Source organism: Saimiri boliviensis, chromosome 12, assembly GCF_048565385.1.
Source record: "Saimiri boliviensis isolate mSaiBol1 chromosome 12, mSaiBol1.pri, whole genome shotgun sequence".
Classification (NCBI taxonomy): domain Eukaryota; kingdom Metazoa; phylum Chordata; class Mammalia; order Primates; family Cebidae; genus Saimiri; species Saimiri boliviensis.
Window position 1 is genome coordinate 78,333,872 of NC_133460.1, and position 23,546 is coordinate 78,357,417.

The 23,546-nt window shown below is 40.5% G+C and overlaps 1 protein-coding gene across 2 annotated transcripts; it reads left to right on the forward strand.

The window, feature by feature from the left end:
* The first annotated feature begins 1,259 nt into the window (after nucleotides 1-1,259).
* CEP55 (centrosomal protein 55) lies at nucleotides 1,260-23,080 on the forward strand. Of its 2 annotated transcripts, XM_003922384.4 has the most exons (9): nucleotides 1,260-1,570; nucleotides 4,327-4,521; nucleotides 7,382-7,657; nucleotides 10,427-10,495; nucleotides 16,017-16,167; nucleotides 17,515-17,828; nucleotides 19,009-19,080; nucleotides 19,805-19,930; nucleotides 21,930-23,080. In XM_003922384.4, the coding sequence occupies exons 2-9, from the start codon at nucleotides 4,339-4,341 to the stop codon at nucleotides 22,128-22,130; spliced, it is 1,392 nt and encodes a 463-aa protein (XP_003922433.2). In that variant the 5' UTR covers nucleotides 1,260-1,570; nucleotides 4,327-4,338; the 3' UTR covers nucleotides 22,131-23,080. The 2 variants fall into 2 exon arrangements, with proteins under 2 accessions (XP_003922433.2, XP_074238696.1); XM_074382595.1 differs by lacking the exon at nucleotides 10,427-10,495 and having other exon boundaries at nucleotides 1,326-1,570.
* Nucleotides 23,081-23,546: the final 466 nt, after the last annotated feature.

Below are 23,546 nucleotides of genomic sequence, written 5' to 3' on the forward strand. Positions count from 1 at the left end.
TCAGGAAGTGGTGGGATTACAGGAATTAGCCCTCCCAGCTGGCCAGATTCCCTCATTTAATCCTTATAAGCAAGTTATGAGGTAAATATTATTACTTGGATCATTTTACACATCAGGAAACCGAGGCTCAAATAGGTTAAATAAACTTATCCAAGGAAACACAGCTAGTCAGGGGCATTAAGGAATAGAATCTGGAAAGTCCTAATCTAGAGTTTATAACCTTTGTACAACATTGTGTTCCTAAGATGTTTTGCTACCGTGTATCTACTGTTTTAAATCTCCAGTGAGTTTACGCTTGTTCTAGGAGAGAAAGGGAGCCCTGCCAAACACTTCCTGTGCTGCTTCTCTCTGCAGTAACCTTCTCAAAGCGGCTAATCAAGAGCTAGAATCGATCCATAGATAGGTATCAGGCTGGCATCAGGCTGGAGGGTTGCAATCTGGTCCGAAAGCTGGTACTTCTAGAGTTCATAATCTCAGCGTGCAACTTGGGCGTGCCTCTCAGCTTTCCCGTTACACTCCCTTCTGTGCTGGTACTTTTTGGCAGTAATCCAAGCACTTCGGGAGGCGGAGGCGAAAGGATCATTTGAAGCCAGGAGCTCCTGACTAGCCTGGGAAACAAAATGAGACCCTCCCTCTGTCTAATTTTTTTTTTTTTTTTTTTTTTTTTTAATTAGCTGTGGGTGATGGCGTGCGCCCGTAGTGTCAGTTACTCTACAGGCTGAGGCAGGAGGATCGCTTGAACCCGGGAGACTGAGGTTGCAGTGAGCTGTGATCGCACCACTGCACCCCAGCCTGGGCGACAGAGTGAGACCCGAGGGGATGACAAGCGGGCTGTGCTCCATTGTGAAACTCCGTTGTCCCAGGGGCAGGAGGGGCCCCACTTCACACAGGGATAAACTATGCTTAAGGGCGCAGAACTAGTTCGATCCCGTTCCAGCGTTACTGGGTTTACCCCATTAAGAATACTAGTTTGCTTCCTCCTCAAAGCGTATAAACACAAAACCAGCTCCCGACTGCGAGACACCGAGCTTGTAGAGGTCTGGGCCCGCAGAGAACTCCAGAGCCCAGAATTAGCTGGAGGGCGGGGGAGTAGGCGCCCCCACCCCTCCTCGGCCCGCCAAGAGTCTTTTCTCCGCCCCTCAAAGGCAGCAGCCAATCGGGGAGCCGCGTTTTCGCCGCGCGCGCGCGCGCGCCGCTCCTCCTTCCCGCGGCCGCGCCCGGCCGGCAGTGACGTGCCCCGCCCCGCAGCCGCGATATTCAAAATCCCGGAAGCGGTATCCGCGCCTGATGGTGTGACTCGGAAGTCGCGAGCGCAGTGCTTCGCTTCAGCTGCTGGCTGGCCCCTGGGCGGCGACCGCGGAGGCTGGCGAGGGGCGGCCAGGACACGCAGCCCCGGGGCCGGCCCGGGCCGGACCGCTAGGAAGGGCGGGTCAGTGGGCAGATCGCGTCCGCGGGATTCAATCTCTGCCCGCCCTGATAACACTCTTTTCCGTGGTGCTCACTTCGTGCCTGGCACCCGGCTGGGCGCCTCAAAACCGTAGTCTCTTGGATCGCTCCTTTGGACTAGGCGGTGGGTATCATCTCCTTACAGATAGGGGCAGAGAGGCCAAGTGACTTGCCCAGGATCTTTCGTTAGGAAGGGTTTTTTTCCGATTGGCAAGCGCTTTCGTTTTCTGTTCCTCGAACAGCTTTATTTTAGAGGTGAGAAAATTGGTGCCTCTTTTTGCAGTTTCTCTTTTCCTGTCTGTCTCCCCAGGTGAGATTTTATGTGGAAAATGTTAAAGATTGGCGTCCCCTTGTAGAAGATGCGGTTGTAATAGATACCTTGCTCCGTTTACTGGATGGAAGCGCTTGTTTGGTCACCTCCTGTCCAGCATGGACGTTGGTTCAGCCAATCAACCAATCATTTATGAGCGCTTGCTGTTAGGCTCTGTGGGTGACACCCCCCCAAAAAAAACAAAGTACAGTCCTTGAAACAATAGTTGAACAGCTGAAAAAAAAAAAAAAAGGTTAGTGGAGAGTCAAATTGGGTACCAGATTGTGTGGAAGGGTGGGGGGACAGCTGTATCATTTATTAGAGTTCACAGAGACATCGTATCTATGACCTCAGCATATCTATGACCTTGTCAGTCAAGGTTTGAACTGTGGGAACATTGTGGATGACTGGAATAGAAAATACAGGAGGATGGGTGCAGTGGCTCACACCTGTAATCCCAGCACTTTGGAAAGCCGAGGCGGGCAAATCGCTTGAGGTCAGGAGTTCGAGACCAGCCTGACCAACACAGTGAAACCCCGTCTCTACTGAAAATAGAAAAAATTAGCCGGGCGTGTTGGTGAGCGCCTGTAATTCCAGCTACTCGGAAGGCTGAGGCTGGAGAATCGCGTGAACCCGGGAGGCGGAAGTTGCAGTGAGCGGAGATCACGCCATTGCATTCCAGCCCTGGAAACAGTGCAAGACTAAAAAGAAAATACAGGGAAAGGAGGTTGGTGAGACTAGGTGGTGGAGGAGATCCAAACCATCTGGGCCAGAGGCTAGAAACCGGTGTTCATTCACTGCCAGAGTTTCTGTCCAAAGGGTAGGAAGCAGAAGTTCGGGGCTCTTTCAAGTTCTGTAGCTCTGTATTTCCATCATTCTATGTCTCAATGACTTGGTAACAACGTAGTTTTCTGTCCTACGACCCATGATATCAAGTCAACAGTGTGTTATCAACAGAATCACATAGGAAAGAACTTCCTGTGGCAGTAGGTGACTGAGAGACCCCAAAACCTTGCATTTCTTCAACTGATGTAGGAGCTACCTTAATCTTTCACCTTATAATGGCAAAAATCCACGACTAACCTTTTGATAGATGATTTGTTCTACTCAGTGTCTACAGTTCTGGTATGTTTAGACATTCTGATTTCAACTAGGACGATCTTAAAAGTCACTTTGCTACCATTCTAAGGAGGTCTCATTTTTACTGATATCATTTATCACTGTACTTCTGTGTAATATTTATTACGGTTTGAGAATTCATGAATCCTTGTTTGTTTCCTTGTTATAGCCTGTATTTAAGGCCCATGACATCAGGGAATATGTCTTTTTTTTTTTTTTTTAAACCAGTTTACACCCAGCACGTATCAGGGTACCTGGTAAATTGTAGGCGCTATAGTAATTTTTGAATGCATTAATGGTCTCATACTCCTTTATATTCTTTAATCACAATGCCATTATTTTATCTTGGGATGCATGAAGTAGAAAAATGTTTTTTAACCTCCCTAATTAAAAGTTACTTTTATATACTATTTGTATGCATCGATGCTTCACTCTATTTTTGCCTGCTAAAGTTTATATTATATACTTGTTTCTAAACTGTCATCTAGTACTGTTAGCACATGCTAAGTTTCTTGTTACTTAATTTGGCCCCTTATTCTTGATTCCTTTCATACCTGAATCCCCTGAATATTATGCCTCTTTTCCTGTAAATGTCTCATTTTAGGTTGTCCTCACATTTTCCCACTGTGCTGTCTCTCAAGTGACTATTAAGATAAATCTGGCCGGGCGCGGTGGCTCAAGCCTGTAATCCCAGCACTTTGGGAGGCCGAGGCGGGTGGATCACGAGGTTGAGAGATCGAGACCATCCTGGTCAACATGGTGAAACCCCGTCTCTACTAAAAATACAAAAAATTAGCTGGGCATGGTGGCGTGTGCCTGTAATCCCAGCTACTCAGGAGGCTGAGGCAGGAGAATTGCCTGAGCCCAGGAGGTGGAGGTTGCAGTGAGCCGGGATCGCGCCATTGCACTCCAGCCTGGGTAACAAGAGCGAAACTCCGTCTCAAAAACAAACAAACAAACAAAAAAAAAGATAAATCTGAGCTAGGCCATCTTCTAAAACAGAGGACATATGTCAAGTAATGACATTTCAATGCCTATATACTCAGAATTACATTATTTACCACCAACTTTTTATTTTGGGCCAAGATACGTCCTTGATTGTGACCTACTTCCTTCAGGCTTCATTTAATGGTTGGGGATCCCTTCATTGTTTTTTTAAACAAAACTTTTCCACTGAAGAGTAACACATACAGAACACTGCACAAAACATAAATGTATAAGTTGACATATTTTAGAAGGTGAATACTCCCATTTATCAACCACTGAGATATAAAAAAAAAAAAAAAAAAAAAAGTCACAATACCCAAGAAGCCTCCATCCTTCTCCATACTCCACTGGTTTGGATATATCATTTCTATTTAGAGCAGATAGGTTATTAGACCTGTTTCAAACTTGAGATTTAAATTTTTAAACTCAGAATTGTAAAATACAATTGATTTTTATTTTTACAGACCATTTCAGAGATGTCTTCCAGAAGTACCAAATATTTAATTAAAAGTAAGTGGGGATCGAAGCCTAGTAATTCCAAATCTGAAACTGCATTAGAAAAATTTAAGGGAGAAATTACAGACTTAAAGACATCGGTGGATGAAATCACAAGTGGGAAAGGAAAGCTGACTGAGAAAGAGAGACACAGACTTTTGGAGGTAAGTGGTCTTCTGATCCTTTAAATTGTAAGCTCTCCAAGAAAGCGAGGCATTAAGATTTCCTGATGCTACCTTCTTCCTCTTGCCGTGTTCTCTGTCTTGTCCAGTTCATTAGTTTTGGAAAGCTGACCTTGGGTTTAGAATCTTAAATTCCTACTTTAACTTTGCCAAGTCTTAGATGTACTTAGTTATTAACTAACTTCTCACCTTTTAAATGTAATTGAGTGTGTGTTTTGAGGTTACCAGGTACTAAGTTTGTTTTGGAAATGAAGACACTGCGATTAATAGTTTTGCACCTTTTTAACACAATAGTATGGTCTGTTTTTCAGTTATTTAAAACAAAGTAATAACTTAATTCATCATTCTTCCTGTAGCTTCTTGGTAATTTAGCTTAACTACATGAATATTCTTGATAACTTTTGTTATGTTGTATTTAAGATTGTAAAACATTTTGGCTTACTATTTTTACAATTTTAAAATTGAGGGCATAACTTAGAAGCATTTGATTTTCCATACTTTTTTTTTTTGTTTGAGACTGGGTCTTATTCTGTTGCCTAGGCTGGAGTGCAGTGGCTTGATCATAGCTCACTGCAGCCTCAAACTATGGGCCTCAAGTGATCCTCCTGCCTGGGTATCCCAAAGTGCTGGGATTACAGGTGTAAACCACTATGCCTGGCCATTCCCTGCTTTTTTGGAGTACTGTATTACTCGTTGATGTACTTTAAGGATACTATGCTAGGCTTATATCTCTTCTTTTCTGTGGAGAGGAGAAAATATTTCCCCAATAATTATATAATCTGGTTTTTCTGTTAGTTTACTAAATGTAAAAAATCGAATCTGTCCCTTTCAGAGATTTCCTTGTTTAAAACATATTTTATCATGCATATTGGCTGCTTTCCAAATAATTCTGGTTTTTAGGCTTTTGGAGGAAAAATTATTAGATGTATTGGCATTTATACTCTGTTCAACTGTATTTCAGATTCCTTAAATTACAATTTGTTATGGCATAGACAGTAAAGGAGTTAGGAACTTATTAGACTAGAGGGACTTTAAAATGTAACCATAAATGTAATCACAAATTTGAATTTCATTATTTTGCAGAAGCTTATATTTAGAAAATAAATGGTTAAGGCCAGGCACAGTAGCTCACACCTGTGATCCCAGCACTTGGGGAGGCCAAGGCGGGTGGATCACCTGAGGTCAGGAGTTTGAGACCAGCCTGGCCAACATGGTGAAACACTGCGTCTACTAAAAATACAAAAATTAGCTGGGTGTGGTGGTATGCACCTGTTATCCCAACTACTCAGGAGGCTGAGGCAGGAGAATCGCTTTAAACCAGTAGGTGGAGGTTGCAGTGAGCCGAGATTGTGCCACGGCACTCCAGCCTAGGTGACAAATTGAGACTCTGTCTCAAAAAAATAAAATAAATGGTTAAACAGTGTACCATTTGATTTCTTTAAATTTTCTAAACAGGTACATAATAAAACTGATTTATTTTTGTAACAACATACGTGGAGGTAAATGCTTTTCAAGCATTGAGAGAAGAGTCATCACCAATCCATAGATATGAAGGTTGTTTTGCAATCTGGCAAAGGAATCTTATCTCTTCCCTGAGAGATAGCTTTCCCATGTTTTGAGAAGCACTGGGTATTTTGTTCCTTTATAATCAACTGAAATTAAATTTCCTATAACTTCTACCCATTTGTTCTAATTGTGCCTATTAAGGTTACACAGAACAAGTCTTATTTTTCCTTTGCAAACTGACAATTTATTAGCTATGTAAGAAAATCTTGCTTCCTCTTAACTTTTCTTCAGACCAAGCTCATATTATTCAGCTTTTCTGGCTTCTTATCATCTTGAAAAGTTTTTAGTTTATCCATATTTCTCCTGAATTATGCACTTAGAATTGAACACAGTGTCCTAAATATGTTCTGGCAAACACAGATTGAAATGATAGTGCTACATGTACTTAGCTGGATACTGTACTCCATGAAAGCCTAAAATTGTATGGCTCTGTATTTTTTTCATACCACTGATTTGAGTTAATCTTGTGGCCAACTAAAATCCCCTCATCATTTTCAAATGAATAACCATCCACATAAACTTAAAATTCCCCCATTTTGTATTTGAACAACTACTGCTTTTTTTCTTCCTAAATGCAAGTTTTAACTTCATGCTGTTTTGACCGTTAGCCTATAATTTAAATAATTATTTCTATCATTTTTCTATTTGACTTTTTTCTTTATGTCAGCAGCAGTTTAAAAAGCATTACTTACATATATCTTGTAAATCTTTAAAAAGCATTACTTACATGTATCTTGTAAATCTTTGAGATATTGAGCACTCCTTTAAAGATCACCTTCTAGATTCAATATCGAATAATTTATCAACACTAAGCAGGTTAATGAATGCATCCCTCTCCTGCTGAAATATTCTGTAACTTTGAAGTTCCACTGATTCAAGTTTATCAATGAGCATGTATATCTTGTGTGACCCACTTTTAACTTTTAGTTTTGACAAGATCCAGTATTACGGAAGAATGATTACCAAATACTCATGGGAGAGCTAGCTCTTCTTTAGCTTTCTCTCACCACCCTTGATAGAGGTGGTTTCTCCTTTCTTCATGTCTGTGCCCATTTTTTAATCTGACTTAACTGCAGCACTTACAACATTGCATTAAGATATTGGCTTAATTTTTGTGAGCTATCCGAACATAAAACCTTGGCTTCCTCATCTTTTTTGGCCCTGGTATTTAGCATAATGCTGACTTGATATATAATAACTGCTTGTTGAAGTATATATTGTTTAGCTAGATGTTTGACCTGGCTTTGTTCTAAGATTATTCTTAGTTTATATCTAGAAAATTCGAGTCCTTGAAGCTGAGAAGGAGAAGAATGCTTCTCAACTCAAAGAGAAGGACAAAGACATACAGCTACTCAGAGACCAGCTGAAGTCCAGATCTAGTACCACCGCATTGCTTGAACAGCTGGAAGAGCAAACGAAGGAAGGTGAAAGGAGGGAGCAGCTGTTGAAAGCCTTATCTGAAGAGAAAGATGTATTGAAACAACAGTTGTCTGCTGCTGTCTCACGAATTGCTGAACTTGAAAGCAAAACCAGTACACTTCGTTTATCACAGGTGCTAAACATTTCTTCAAACCAAGATTTTTTTTCTCTCTCTGATACAGTTTGTCATTCTTAGGAAGAATGAGTTTGTTAAGACATGCTTGCCAAATGATGAGACAAATGATGAGTACAGTATACTAACAGGTCACTTAACATTTTTTAATAGCCCAGTCCCTTTTCCATAAGCAAAAATAGTTACTACGGTATCCTCCACTCCCTGTACCGTTGATTTGCCTGGAGGAATATTCAGAAGACAAAAATCCGTGTACTTATGATTACCAAGATTTTGTTGAGCTCTTATTTCTATAGTTTATATCATGAAAACAGTAGGCTTCATTTTTTTGGTTATTTTTCATGTTTGAAACATACAATTACCATATCAAATATACTGCACTTGTAGTCTCTCCCTCTTTTGTTTGAGAGGCGCTAGTGTCATAGAAAGAACAAGGATATGGAAGTAGACAGATAGGAGTTCAGATCCTGGTTTTGTACATGCTAGCTCTGTGACTCTGAACAAATTGTTAACCTTTATAGCCTTAGAGACAATACTAGACTTCTCCAGACTCCTGTCCTAAGCCTTGGTTTCTTTCTTTTTTTTTTTTTAAACATGTAAGTTGGGAGGCTGAGGCAGGAGAATTGCTTGAACCAGGAGGTGGAGGTTGCAGTGAGCCAAGCTGCACTCCAGCCTGGTACCTGGTGACAGAGTAAGACTCTGTCTCCAAAAAAAAAAAAAAAAAAAAAAAATATATATATATATATATATATATTTTTATAAATATATATTTATAAAATATAATAAATTATATATACACACATATATAAATTATATATTTATAAATATATTTATAAATATATAATTTATATATATGTATATGTGTGTGTGTGTATATATATATATATATATATATATATATGTATATTTGCTAAACCTTAGTTTCCACATCAGTAAAATCAGGATAGGAATACTGATAATTAAATGTGATAATATATGTAAATTGCCTCCCATAGTGCCTAGCATATAGTAGATGCTCAGTAAATGGTTACTTACTGATCAGATCTTTGATTCTTTTGGAGATTTGAACATTTGAATACTACTAACAATATCATCTATAGGCTGGGCATGGTGACTCATGCCTATAATCCTAGCACTTTGGGAGGCCGAGGTGGGCAGATCACCTGAGGTCAGGAGTTTGAGACTAGCCTGGGCAACATAGTGAAACCCCACCTCTACTAAAAATAGAAAAATTAGCTGGGTGTGGCGACATGCACCTGTAATCCCAGCTACTTGGGTGACTGAGGCACTAGAATTGTTTTTGAACCTGAGAGGTAGAGGTTGCAATGAGCCAAGATTGTGCCACTGCACTCCAGCCTCAGTGACAGAGTAAGCTTCTGTCTCAAAAAAAAAAAAAAAAAAAAAAAAAAAAAGATCTATAGAAGAAAATCTGTAGCTTTCAAATATATCTCAATGCTGTTAAGGATCTTTCTCTGTACTTCATTTCCCCTTTAGGGGAGATAGTGATCAGACCTATACATTTATGTGTACTTTCATAGCTAGGCATTTGAGTGTTTCTGCAGATAAGTTTAAAAAAGTGGAGTTTTTCTAGAGAATTTCCACAGAGCTGAAACTCATAAAACATTACAGTCAGATTCAAAGTAGTTGACTAAAATTTTTCTTTGAAGTTCAAGAGTTAATTTCTCTACTTTGGGAATATGAAATACAAAGTTGGTAGAAATTATAATTTAAAAAATTTTTATTTTTATTATTTATTTTTTTTGAGATGGTGTCTCATTTTGCCTCCCAGGCTGGAATACAGTGGCGTGATATCAGCTCACTGCAACCTCCGCTTCCTGAGTTCAAGCAGTTCTCCTGCCTCAGCCTCTCAAGTATCTGGGATTACAGGCACTTGCCACCATGCCCAGCTGATTTTTGTATTATTAGTAGAGATGGGCTTTCACCATGTTGGTGAGGCTGGTCTTGAACTCCTGACCTCAGGTGATCCACCTGCCTCGTCCTCCCAAAGTGCTGGGATTACAGGTGTGAGCCACTGCGGCTGGCCTAATTAATACTATTAGTAATACAAAATATGATTCTAGAAAAAAATTTTTACCTTTTGTTTGACAATTTAATGTCTTCTAGATGTCATTTAAATAGCCCAGTTTTGTGTTTGTCTTTTTGGTAAAAATCTCTGGGCTGTTCATATGCACTGAGGGCTGTTCTGGTAATCCTGGGGTCTAGAGGACCACAGAGTCAGATTAGATAGAAAATCTCAGGGTTTAGGGGATCTTAATTTTGACAATGGTTATCTCTGGTAACTCTCACCTGGCTTGATGATGGTTTACCACCATCTGGTAGATCTGGATTTTTTTGTGTTTTTTTGAGGCAGAGTCTCACTCTATTGCCCACACTGAAGGGCAGTGGCATAATCTCAGCTCACTGCAACCTCTGCCTCCCAGGTTCAAGCGATTCTCCTGCCTCAGCCTCCCAAGTAGCTGGGATTACAGGCACATGCCACCACACTCAGTTAATTTTTCTTTTTGTATTTTTAGTAGAGACGGGGTTTCGCCATGTTGGCCAGGCTGGTCTTGAACTCCTGACCTCAAGTGATCCGCCCACCTCAGCCTCCCAAAGTGCTGGGATTATAGATGGGAACCACAGTGCCTGGCCTGGATCTGGATTTTGGGATGTCCCTGCGAGGTATACTGTATTATTATGGAACTGAATATAATGAGGTAACTTCTATTGTGGAATGTTAGATGTTAACTAATGTTGGATTATTTATAGACTGTTCCTGCAAACAGCTTCAACTCATCAATATGTAATATTCATGAAATGGAAATACAGCTGAAAGATGTAAGTTCATTTCCTTTTAAGTTATGGGTAAAGAGGGCTAATTCATTTATTCTTAAGTTTTATAGAAATTGGCAAAATTAGTGCTGTGACAGAAAAACTGAATGGTTTGTGAGCTTCATTTAAGTCTGTTTCCAGACATTCAAGAATAATTTCCTAAGCGTGGTCTCTCTCTTTTTTTTTTTTTAACTCTGAGATGGAGTCTCACTCTGTCAGCCCAGGCTGGAGTGCGGTGGCACAGTCTTGACTCACTGCAACCTCCGCCTCCTGGGTTCAAGCAATTCTGCTGCCTCAGCCTCCTGAGTAGCTGGGCTTACAGACACAAGCCACCACGCCTGCTAAGTTTTTGTATTTTTAGTAGAGATGGGGTTTCACCATGTTGGCCAGGCTGGTCTTAAACTCCTGACCTCACGTGATCCATCCACCTCGGTCTCCCATGAGCCACCATGCCCAGCAGCCATGGTCTCTTTAGGGTAGACAGCCCTTAGAAATCATCACTGCCACCAAATACCTCAGTAGCATCCCTTCTCAGATCATCTAAGTCTAATTTGCCTAATTTGCCCAACCATTTTATTGTTTTTTGTTTTCTCTTTTTTTTTTTTTTCTTTTTTTGAGACAAGAGTCTTGCCCTGTTGCCCAAGCTGTAATGGACTGGTGTGATCTCTGCTCACTGCAACCTTGACCTCCCAGATTCAAGTGATTCTCTTACCTCAGCCTCTCAAGTAGCTGGGATTACAGGCACCTGCCACCACACCCAGCTAATTTTTATTTTTAGTAGAGATGGGCTTTTGCCATGTTGGCCAGGCTGGTTTTGAACTCCTGACCTCTCAGGTGATCTGCCTGCCTCAGCCTCCCAAAGTGTTGGGATTACAGGCATGAGCCACTGTGCCTGGCCTCCATTTTATTATTTTAATGTAAGTTAATTTATAGTATTTTCTCTTTTGGCTTATCCATGCAAGATGCTCTCTTTAGTATGAATCTTTCTCTTGAAACAAGGGTTTGTTTTCATAGGTTGAAAAGGAAACTACACTTAGTACTTCTTTTCTCTAGAATTTGATGTGAGTTATTTTAGTTATACAGTAAAGCTGTATTATTTCAAACTTACATCGTAAATAGATTGGTGGGTTTTGGTTGGGAATGGAATAAATTGAGGACACGGGACTGCTATTTACAGTGTTATTTCCCCCCCTGGTTTTAGAGATATGAAGTATATAGTTTCTGACTTAAGTGTTAAGTCAGTAGGTTGGTATTTTGGTTCCAGAAATATTACTGGCATGTCTCTCCTGATCTAAGCGTGTTCTTAAGATTTCTGTTTTACTTCATCTATCAAGTATACTTTGAAGTCTTTTTGATCTTCAGAAGAAGAATTTAACTCTCCTGGGTGTCTAGCCAAGTGCTAAATACTCTTATCAGAGTAATTTACCTAGCGGTAACTGAAATGAAGAGGAAATACTTTGTGTTATGACACTGAAGTTTGTTATACAGGTCCTCTGTATATATCCATACCTATGCATTAGATGTGTGTATCTAGAAATCACTTACCTTACACACTCCTGCATTCCTGTTCACTCCACCTTCACCGCAATGCCTTTCCAGCTACTCTTTGAATAAACCACCTTTTCTCATTCTGTTCCCTCTGCCTGGGACACTCTTCCCCAGATATTTTCATGCTTTCCTCCCTACCTCAAGCAGGTTTTTATTTAAATGCCACTTTCTTGGGGGGGGGGTGGGGGGAGGGAAGAGTGGGGACTCCTTGACCACTTTGTCTAAAATTATAGACAATTTCTGTTCCTTTCTCCCGTTTTTCCCCCTCCTCATCACATATATGTGAAAGTGGCATTTAAATGAAAACCTGCATCGCCATCATGTGGCCTTTTAGAGTATTACCCCTTGAGTCTTCAATTAACATATATTTTTGTTTCTCATACTTAAGTGATGTTTGGTTCCTTTAAAAGAAAAATAAAATAAAATAAAATTGGTCCAGCGCAGTGGCTCATGCCTGTAATCACAGCACTTTGGGAGACTGAGAAGAGTGGATCACCTGAGGTCAGGAATTTGAGACCATCTGGGCCAACATGGTGAAGCCTCATCTCTACTAAAAATACAAAAAAAAAAAAATTAGCCGGGCATGGTGGTGCATGCCTGTAATCCCAGCTACTCAGGAGGCTGAGGCAGGAGAATTGCTGGAACCTGGGAGGTGGAGGTTGCAGTAAGCCAAGATCGTGCCATCGCACTCCAGACTGGGTGACAGAGTGGGACTCCATCTCGAAAAAAAAAAAAAAGAAAAAAAGAAAAGAAAAATTGGCCAGGTGCGGTAACTCACACATAATCCCAGCACTTTGGGAAGCCGATGTGGGCGGATCACCTGAGGTCAGGAGTTCGACACCAGCCTGAATAACAGTGTGAAATCCCACGTCTACTAAAAATACAAAATTAGCCTGACGTGGTGGTGGGCGCCTGTAATCCCAGCTACTCGGGATGCTGAGGCAGGAGAATCGCTTGAACCTGGAAGGTGGAGGTTTCAGTGAGCTGAAATTGTGCCATTCCACTCCAGGCTGGGCAACAAGAGTGAAACTCTGTCTCAAAAAGCGAAAAAAAAAAAAAAAAATTCATGACCATTCAATGTTGGCTGACATTTGAGTAAGAACTTCACTGGGGATGGCAGTGGAGCTGGGTAAGAGAGTGACTATTGCAGCCTGTTTTAAGATAGGCCATGAACCCTAGCAATCTTTTCAACTGTACTAAGTTCACTGATTATTTTTCCCAACTTTTATTATGAAAAATGTCAAACATACAGAAAAGTTGAAAGCAAGTACATTGAACAATCATTTATCTACTACTAAGGTTCAACAGTAAGACAGACTCTTTAAATAAAAAGTCAAATTACTACAGTGAAAATAGCCATCCACAGAGTTTTACATTACTGAAGATATAATACAGAATGGATATACAATATCTCCCCACTTGACAAATGGACTCTTAAGCCATACAAAGAGGACTACTGTGCCCTAATGGATGAGGAGAGAAAAGTATCTAGTAAAGTGGCTGAAGGCTCCTGGTCTAAGTCTTTGATTTCAGAGACTGCTTCCGTCTTCCTCATTCATTTGCTAATTCTACAGCAAACAGACTGAAAAACCTTTAAGCGCCATACCTGGAAGCTTTGCTCAAGAGTTTGTAGGGTACTAGTAGAAAGAGCCTAACAAAGCTTAGAGAAACTCTCTAGACATTAGCAAGAGTTTCCACACATCTTTCTGGGTATGGGACTCAATGTCTTTAAAGGATAGAAATTCTTTTTTTTTTTTTTTTTTTGAGATAGAGTCTTGCTCTGTTGCCCATGCTGGAGTGCAGAGTGCAATGGTGTGATTTCCACTCACTGCAACCTCTGCCTTTCTGGTTCAGGCAATTCTTTTGCCTCAGCCTCCCAAGTAGCTGGGATTACAGGAGCATGCCACCAAGCCCAGCTAATTTTTGTATTTTTAGTAGAGAGGGGGTTTCACCATGTTGGCCAGGCTGGTCTTGAACTCCTGACCTAGTGATCCACCCACCTTGGCCTCCCAAAGTGCTGGGATTACAGGCATGAGCCAGCACACCTGCCAAAGGATGGAAATTCTTACCAGAAAGCAGATGCCCTGATAGACACCCAAAACTTCAAGTTCTTCATGTACTCTTCAGTGTGGAACTAGAGGTCTGGAAAGGGTGGCTGCTGTAAAAGGAAACACTGTGTTATATTTTCAGATTGAAATTAAATAGAATTTTATCTATGCAAAATAGATGATTTTAAGAGCTACTGTGTTGTTCTCCACATAGTAATCAGAAATCTGTATTCCATTCTTGAAAAAATGAGCTTGTTTGCTGATACTGTTATAGTTTCTTCAAAGTTCAGATTACTATGAGCTCTGAATCTATAGCAGGTCCTCTGGTGTAAAAAGGTTACAATCCCTGCCACACAAAACCTCCATCTTCACATGACTTCCTTCTCTATGTTTATCTGTGTGTCTGTTTCTTCTGATAAGGATACTAGTCATTGGATTTAGGGCTCTCCCTACTCCAGTGTGACCTCATTTTAACTAATTGCATCTGTAAAAACCCCATTTTTTTTTTTTTTTTAATGAGACAGGGTCTCACTCTATTGCCTATGCTGGAGTGCAGTGGCACAATCTTTACTCACTGCAACCTCTGCCTCCTGATTTCAAGTGATCCCCCTACCTCAGCCTTCCAAGTAGCTGGGACTACAGGTGCATGCCACCACACCTGGCTAATTTTATTTTTGGTAGAGGTAGGGTTTTACCATTTTAGCCAGGCGGATCCTGGCCTCAAGTGATCCACCCACCTCGGCCTCCCAAAGTGCTGGGATTACACTTTGGGAGGGCCCAGCCCAAAGACCCCATATCTGAATAAGGTAATATTCTGAGGTTTCAAGCGGACGTGAATTTTGGGGGACATTATTCAAATTACTCTAAGTATGAAACCCTTATACAAACAGATGAATGACCCCAGCTTGGAGTTTTTAATTGGGTTATATAAAAGATCATATAAGGGATGAAAGTTGGTGGTAAAGAGAGAAGGTAGCTGCTTAAGTTTGATCCCCTAAAGAAGACACCGAGATGATGTTAGGAGTGTAAATGGTTTACTAAGGAGCAGTATCTGTGCAAGCAAGAGGGAAGTAGATATGCCAAGGAGACCATCAGACCATGATGAAAACCTGACAGGGTCTCTGTCACCCCATGGGGTGCTCCAAAGCAGAGCGTGCTCCAAAGCAGAATCTTTGTTGAGCATTAGTAGTTAGGCTCTTGTTTAATTGTTGGCTGGGGCCAACCCAGCTCAGCTCAAAAGCTGAAGGAGTTAACAGATGGAGGCTGTCAGCTAACCGTTCACTGTGCAGGTGGGCAGAGCTCTTTTTTTTTTTTTTTTTTTGAGACGCAGTTTCACTCTGTCCCCCAGGCTGGAGTGCAGTGGCATGATCTTGGCTCACTGCAACCTCCACCTCCTGGGTTCAAGTGATTCTTCTGCCTCAGCCTCCCGAGTAGCTAGGATTACAGGCCTGCCACCATGCCCAGCTAATTTTTGTATTTTTAGTAGAGATGTGGTTTCACCACATTAGCCAGGCTGGTCTTGAACTCGTGACCTCAGGTGATCTACCTGCCTCAGCCTCTCAGAGTGCTAGGATTACAGGTATGAGCCACTGTGCCCAGCCAACTGGGCAGAGCTCTTGAAGGGGGGTTCTGAGCAGTTCATCTCCATGTCTGTTACAAAAGGTGTTTTAGTTTATAGAGAATGACATGTACATGCACACAAAGCAAGCTGTGTACTGGAAAAAGCAAACAAATGAACTTAATCCCACATAAACTATGACGGTGTCATGTTATATATTCTGAAGGCATGTAACATAGAATGGTTGCCCAGAATTAATCTATGAGCCATAGAGTTTTTGTTGGGAAAGAATATATCACTTGGACTCCCTTGCCCATTTTAAGATTTTGTTTTTTTATTTTACTGTTCATTTTCTTTCATCTTTCCCATTAAGGCTCTGGAGAAAAATCAGCAGTGGCTTGTGTATGATCAGCAGCGAGAAGTCTATGTAAGAGGACTTTTAGCAAAGATCTTAGAGTTGGAAAAGAAAGCGGAAACAGCTGCTCATTCACTCCCACAGCAGACAAAAAAGCCTGAATCAGAAGGTACTGACTGGTATAAAAATGTTCTTTTGGGATAGGCCTGACATTTTCCGAAAGGAGTGATTCATCAAATTTAGATTTTTATAGATATGTGTTAGAAAGTAAAATAAGAGCAAGTCTTGTAGCCCTGAAGTAAGAAATACCATTTTTGCAAGTTTTATTTCCTAATGTTTTCAGATCAAAAGAAAGTACGGACACAGGCTAACGGGCGATGTTGAGTGGTTCTGAAGTCACATTCAGTTTTCTCTACCCATGAATGCCCTTCCCCCTCTTCAAAGTCCTTCTCCAGCTTCTGCTTCCCCGAGAGTTGGCCTTGTCACCAATTCTCTTTTCACTTTGCTTCCTTTCAGCACGTATTCATATCAACCCCAGGAGAAAGAATGCCTTTTACAGATGATCCTTAAATCATCTGAACTTCAGTGTGGAATTGAGATGAACTTTCTTATTCACGATGCGCTCTTGCTGCCAAGTGCTTTGCAGTTTCCCTTACATAGATCTCAGTGGAGTTTCACAGCAGCCCTAAGAGGCGGGCAGGAAAGGTCAATATTCTCATCTTACAGATGAAGAAATAGGTTTAGCAATTCTAGGTGACATGCTCCGGAAAAAAATAAAGAGAGAAACTCCATGCAAAGCTCTGCTTAAAAAGCTTTGAATTTTATAGAGAAGTCTAAAGAAAAGGGAACAAGACTCATAAGACTGGAGAATCATATCTGAATATTTAAAACAAAGCTAATGCTAAAAAGAAACTATAAATGTCTCTGGAGTTACTTCAAAGCTGTCGGCCCTAATGGCACAAAGTTACTTCTATAAAATCTGTATGTGTTTACATAAAAGTAGGATTTTAATTACGGGCTAAGTCTAATTTCTTTTCTTGGGTGATACAGTTCTCTCTCTCTCTTTGTGGGCCTATGTTTTACTAAAGTACTATAAGCACTTGTTGGAATAATAGTACAGAAGGGCCTTGCCCTATCTTTCCCATCCCTATCCCCGTTTTTTCGTCTCATCAGGGCAGCTGCTCTTCATCTTTCTATTTTTAATTTTGGTAATTATCCCCATATAGAAATAATGAGCTTGTATTCCTATTTGTTGATTGAACTTCTTTAGACTTTCACTCCATACAGAATAGATGTTACTGTTTTTAGTTCTTCTGTGAGTTTTATAACTTCAGATAATATGCCTGCTGCATTTGTTTTTTTATTTCATCAAGTATCAACCATAGTCCCTATCTCTTGACTCTTCATGTTGTACAATGAGGAAGCAGTGTGGTTCCTTTAGATGTTTGATGTTTCACTTTTCAGGAATATTATTTATTTTATAAAATGAGTTGTGCCATAATGTTGTTTGTCATAGGTTATCTCCAAGAAGAGAAGCAAAAACGTTACGATGATCTCTTGGCGAGTGTAAAAAAAGATCTTGAGATGGAACGACAAACCGTAACTCAGCTGAATTTTGAACGGAGTGAATTTCGAAGAAAATACGAAGAAACCCAAAAAGAAGTTCAAGATTTACATCAGCTGTTATATTCACAAAGAAAGGCAGATGTGCAACACCTGGAAGATGACAGGCATAAAACAGAGAAGATACAAAGACTCAGGGAAGAGAACGACGTTGCTAGGCGAAAACTTGAAGAAGAAAAGAAGAGATCCGAAGAGCTCTTATCCCAGGTAGGCTTAACCAGATCCATAATTCAGAGTGTTCACTGAACACTGACTAGGTGTTGGAGACCCTTTCACCACTACAGAACTAGTGAGGGACAAAACAAGTTCCTGCCCCTTCATGGGAGTTTACATTCCAGAACAGAAACAGACCATAAACAATAAGCAAGCAAGGACACTAAAGACAATGCAAGGAGGCCTCTCTGTGGAGATGGCATTTGGACAAAGACCTGATGATGAGAAGGACCCAGTGAGCTGGGTGACTTTTCCTCTCAGTGGAGGAAATTGTACGTACAAAGGTTCTGAGTGAGGAGGAGGTCAGTATATGTGAGAAGCCAGAAGAAGACGTGAAGTAATGAGAGGAATGAAGGCTGAGGCATCAGCGCGCCACTGCACTTCAGCCTGGGCGACAGAGAGAGACTCTGTCTCCAAAAAAAAAAAAGTTGCAATTGCTAAGTTAGAATTATTGGAATTGAGTGGTACTTTGATGGAACTCTTCTTTTTTTTATTTTGGGGACAGAGTCTCCTCTGTTGTGCAGTGGCATGATCTCAGCTCACTGCAACCCCTGCCTCCCAGGTTCAAGCGATTCTCCTGTCTCAGCCTCCCAAGTAGCTGGGACCACAGGAGCCTGCCACCACACCCAGTTAATCTTTGTATTTTTAGTAGAGATGGGGTTTCACTGTGTTGGCCAGGCTGGTCTCAAACTCCTGACCTTAAGTGATCCACCTGCCTCAGCCTGGGATTACGAGTACAAGCCGGCACGCCCAGCCTGCCATCTTAGTCTTTACCACCCTCCCTTCTGTCTACATGACAGAGATACTGGGAAGAGATTGAGCACACTGATTAAATTTCCCTCCAACTCTGCGGCTGAGGACACAGCACTGCCTCCTGTGTTATCCTACTCAGAAGTGTCAGAACCTCCAGGAAAGGGGACGTGGCCCCTGCGAAGTTCAATGCTGTTTATCAGTGTTCAGTCTCTATGCTTTGGGGAGCTCTCCGCACGGGTGTTATACTGCTTAGCTGCTGGCATAGCAAACCATCAGATGGCCAGCTGGAATGATTCACCCCTGACTAGCAGGTGTTGTCCTGTTTAGAGATATGAGATGTGTAGTCTGAGCTTTTCATGCATCCCAGGTCAAGCTGCAGAAGGTTGGACGTGACAACATTGGTTCTCTTTACATCCTACAGGTCCAGTTTCTTTACACGTCTCTGCTAAAGCAGCAAGAAGAACAAACAAGGGTAGCTCTGTTGGAACAACAGGTACTCACTGGGGTTGCTTTTAAATTCAGTCTTGCCTGTTAGAAAATGCAGTTTTTTCTCATGTTTATGCTGTTCTATGGAGAACCATTTGAAAGTTGTGAAAAGTATCTTTAAAAGACTTCAGTAAAAGTCTTTTTTCTTCAATAAAAAAAGATATTTCAAGAGACTGCTAGCCACTTATTCCTGTTACTGTCCTTAGGCTAAACAGAGTCTTGAGGTGTGATAGCAGTTTTCTTGACAGGTAGATGTTGGCCTTGGCAAATTTTGCTCTTCCTCAGTGGCTATAGTTCCTAGCCTAACAATATATCCTAATTGGGGCTACCTTATAACTTCAGGCAGAACTCAAAGAGACACCATTTAGTCTCAGAATGTATTCTAAATGGTATGAAGCAGAGATTATTACCATATTCCAAACCAGGTAATAGCTATCTCTTTCCCTTCTCCTTCTCCCCCGCTAAAAAAGGGGGGTAGGGAGGAGTAATTCTAATCAACAGCTTCTTAAGGTGCTCTTCACTCACCTAAACCTCAGCATTGACTTTGCTCCTTGGATAAACCAAATCTCAGCCATAAGCTGCTTCATTTATCAACATCTCATGGTACTCAGATGAATTCTTGCTATTTGGTACAATGAATCTTTTCTTTTTTTGCTAATATGTGATCATCCAGTCAAAAGAACTAGACAGTATATATCAGCTATAATTGTCTTGTCCTGGGCCTTTTCCAGATGCAGGCATGTGCTTTAGACTTTGAAAATGAAAAACTTGACCGTCAACATATGCAGCATCAATTGCATATCATTCTTAAGGAGCTCCAAAAAGCAAGAAATCAAATAACACAGTTGGAATCCTTGGTGAGTTTGGAATGATTAAACTAAAATTTGTCTTCCTCTTTCCGCCATCTTCCCATTTACGTACCAAATCAGTTCCCAACTAAGGAGGATACAGCTTAAAGAACAGCTAGCTGTATCTCAAATCAGTAGGCAGAGCCCCTGCCTCATTTGAAGCAACTGCCCTTTGAGCATCAATTCAGAGGACCAGAGAGAGAGACATGATCACATCTGGAATCATTCCCCCAACCTACCCCAGCTGCTGTGACTCTAGAGGCACTAAATAGTGCCTGAGCTGGGGGCGAATGGGTAGAATAGAGGGTAGTTACAGAATCCTGAACTAAAATTGTGTTTATCTATTAAAAAAGAAAGAATGAAAGAAAAATGCTGTGTTTAGGGATAATGGACTATTACTGTTAATATGCTTTTTTTTTTTTTTTTTTTTTTTTTTTGAGACTGAGTTTCACTCTTGTTACCCAGACTGGAGTGCAATGGCGCGATCTCGGCTCACCGCAACCTCCGCCTCCTGGGTTCAGGCAATTCTCCTGCCTCAGCCTCCGGAGTAGCTGGGATTACAGGCACGCGCCACCATGCCCAGCTAATTTTTTGCACCTTTAGTAGAGACGGGGTTTCACCATGTTGACCAGGATGGTCTCGATCTCTTGACCTCGTGATCCACCCGCCTCGGCCTCCCAAAGTGCTGGGATTACAGGCTTGAGCCACCGCGCCCGGCACTGTTAATATGCTTTTTAGATGTATTCTGAGGTTTGTGTAACACATTCTGAAAACATAATCTTTTAAAACATAAACCTTTTAAATAATGTTATTTCTCTGAGGAAATGGTTTTTCACTTGCTTATTCTCACCTTACTAATAAGCTTTTGGACCATACTTGTTGGGGGTCTGCATTTGTATACATGTCTGTCCCACTAGTACATATTTTAAATTTCATTCTAGTACTGTACAATACTGGTGAAATGTTACATATATGATTTCTCAGTTTTCAAAGAAAAAAATGGTAAAAATAAAAATCATTTGTGACATTTATGAATAAAATAAAGAAAATATATTTTTGGCTCTGTTCTTAAGTATTTTACCCATTTCTAATATTTGAAATTAAAATTTATAATTCATTTTTGTTATTGACCATTCAAAGCATAGGGACCAGAGGATATGCAAAAGAATTTGTAATTTTCCTATACTTTGTTCTTGCTGTCCACCCTCTTCACTGTGCTGTAAAATACTGTTTTAACTACTCCAAGTTCTTAGGAAAGAAAACATGAAAAAGGAAAATCTCAAAGGTCTTATACAATGTCTTAGTCATTTCTGTGTGTAAGCTGTTAGAGCTGCTCAAGTTCTTTGCTGCCTTTAATTTCCACATAGTACTTTATTGCTGAGGTTCCCTCTGTTTTACAAAACTGGCAAATTTAGCCAGCTTTGCATATAGGCTTACCTAATATTTGGCTCTGTGTCCTAATAAAACATACTCATCTACACACCCAACTCCAATACTTCTGGGTAATTCCAGTAATTACAGTAGTTATCTGGATAAATTCACAACCACCTCATATAATGCCTCCATAATACTGATGAGCAGAAATTCAAAAGAAAATCTGACTACAGCTAGGGTACCTGTGGAACGGTTAACATTACTAAACAAGCTGGGTGCAGTGGCTTATGCCTTTAATCCCAGCACTGAGGGAGGCTCAGGTGGGTAGATCACTTGAGCTTAGGAGTTTGAGACCAACCTGGGCAATATAGAATTGTTTTTTGTAGAATTTTCTGTTTCTATAAAAAAATAGAAAAAGTTAGCTGGGCGTAGTGACATGTGCCTGTAGTCCCAGCTCCTTAGGAGGCTGAGGTGGGAGAATTGCTTGAGCCCAGGAGGTTGAGGCTGCAGTGAGCTGTGTTTGTGCCACTGCACTCCAGGCTGGGTGACAGAGCAAGACTGTCTCAAAAAAAAAAAAAAAAGCTGAACAATGGGCCTTATTTACAAATTGTATTTTTTGAAACTTATTTTTCAGAAACAGCTGCATGACTTTGCCATCACAGAGCCATTAGTCACTTTCCAAGGAGAGACTGAAAACAGAGAAAAAGTCGCCTCGCCAAAAAGTCCCACTGCTGCCCTCAATGAAAGCCTGGTGGAATGTCCCAAGTGCAGTATACAGTATCCAGCCACCAAACATCGGGATCTGCTTGTCCATGTTGAATACTGTTCAAAGTAGCAGAATAAGTATCTGTTTTTGTATCAAAAGAATCAATACTGTATTTTCCGTTAGCTTGTGGGCATTTTGAATTACATATTTCACATTTTGCATAAAACTGCCTATCTACCTTTGACACTGGCATGTGAGTGAATCATGGTATCTTTTAGGCTGCTGTGCATTTTTCTTGGCAGTGATAATTTCCTGACATGATTCATCATCAGGCTGCAATGACAGAATGTGGGGAAGAGCATCTACTGAGATTATTAACATTTTGCACTGTTAAAATATTTGGTGAGGAAAAGATAGTTCAGGTTATTGCTAATGGGTTAATGCACCAGCAAACAAATATTCTATGTTTTGGGGGTTTAAAAAAATCAAAGATAATTAACCAAGGATCTTGTTTAACTGTGTTAGTAGCATTTTTTTTATCCAAGCACTTAGAAAACCTTCAATCCCAATTTTGATGTCCATCATTAAAGGGTGGTGATAGATACTATTTCCTTTTTTTTTTTCTTATTGCAGAGTGGTTATTAGAAAAGTTGGGAATTTTCTTGATCTTTATTGCTGCTTATCATTGAAACCAAAGCCAGCCATGTTCCCCAACTGTGTTCTCCACACGAAACAGGATCTGTTTGAGGCATACTCTTAAGTAGCCACACAGTGTTTTCTCTTATATTATCTGGCTCTAACTGTAACTTGAATTACATTAGCACATGCTGGTTAGCTAAAATTGTTAAAATAAATTTTAATAAACCCATCTAGCCCTCTCATTTGATTTACAGTATTTTATTTATTTTTGGCATTCTTAAAGCTTGGCAGTGTAATTATCAGATCTTTGTTTATCTGAATAAATATTTTATACATGCTTTGTGTAAACCAAACATTTTTTAATTTCTTCAGGTTTCCTAACATGCTTACCACTGGGCTACTGTAAATGAGAAAAAGAATAAAATTATTTAATGTTTTAATATGTCTAGTGTATTTATGTATATATAGATATGCCTACCCTAAAGGACTATCAGTGGTTACAGAGTAACACACAGTGTAAGATGACAAGACAGTTAAGGATACGTTAGAACCAAAAACTATGTGAAGGAGTTAGAAGGAGTAGATGCTTTCAGGTATCTTTCTTGAATAGATAACAACTCTTTATCAATAAATATGAATTTGAGTTGTTACAGAGGCAAAACAGTAAGCATGCGAAGTTATATAGGTTTTTTTTAACCATAGAAATGATACAGATCTGTTTATGGAAATAAAATTTTACCATTACTCTTAATCCTGGGCTCACAAGATCTTCAACTACAGTTGAACAAAAGATAGGGAAATATTCGGCCACATAGTTCTTATTCTGATCCACAATGTTATGGCAAAGACCATAATATGAAATCATAAATACATGCCATAAGGAAGTTGCTCCCCTTACAACTTTAA

Excerpts from the sequence above, each read along its gene's own strand:
- CEP55 (XM_003922384.4), top strand. The coding sequence starts at position 4,339 with ATGTCTTCCAGAAGTACCAAATATTTAATTAAAAGTAAGTGGGGATCG. Across the intron at positions 7,658-10,426 it reads GTACACTTCGTTTATCACAG|ACTGTTCCTGCAAACAGCTT; the intron begins GTGCTAAACATT and ends GATTATTTATAG. Across the intron at positions 19,081-19,804 it reads TAGCTCTGTTGGAACAACAG|ATGCAGGCATGTGCTTTAGA; the intron begins GTACTCACTGGG and ends GGCCTTTTCCAG.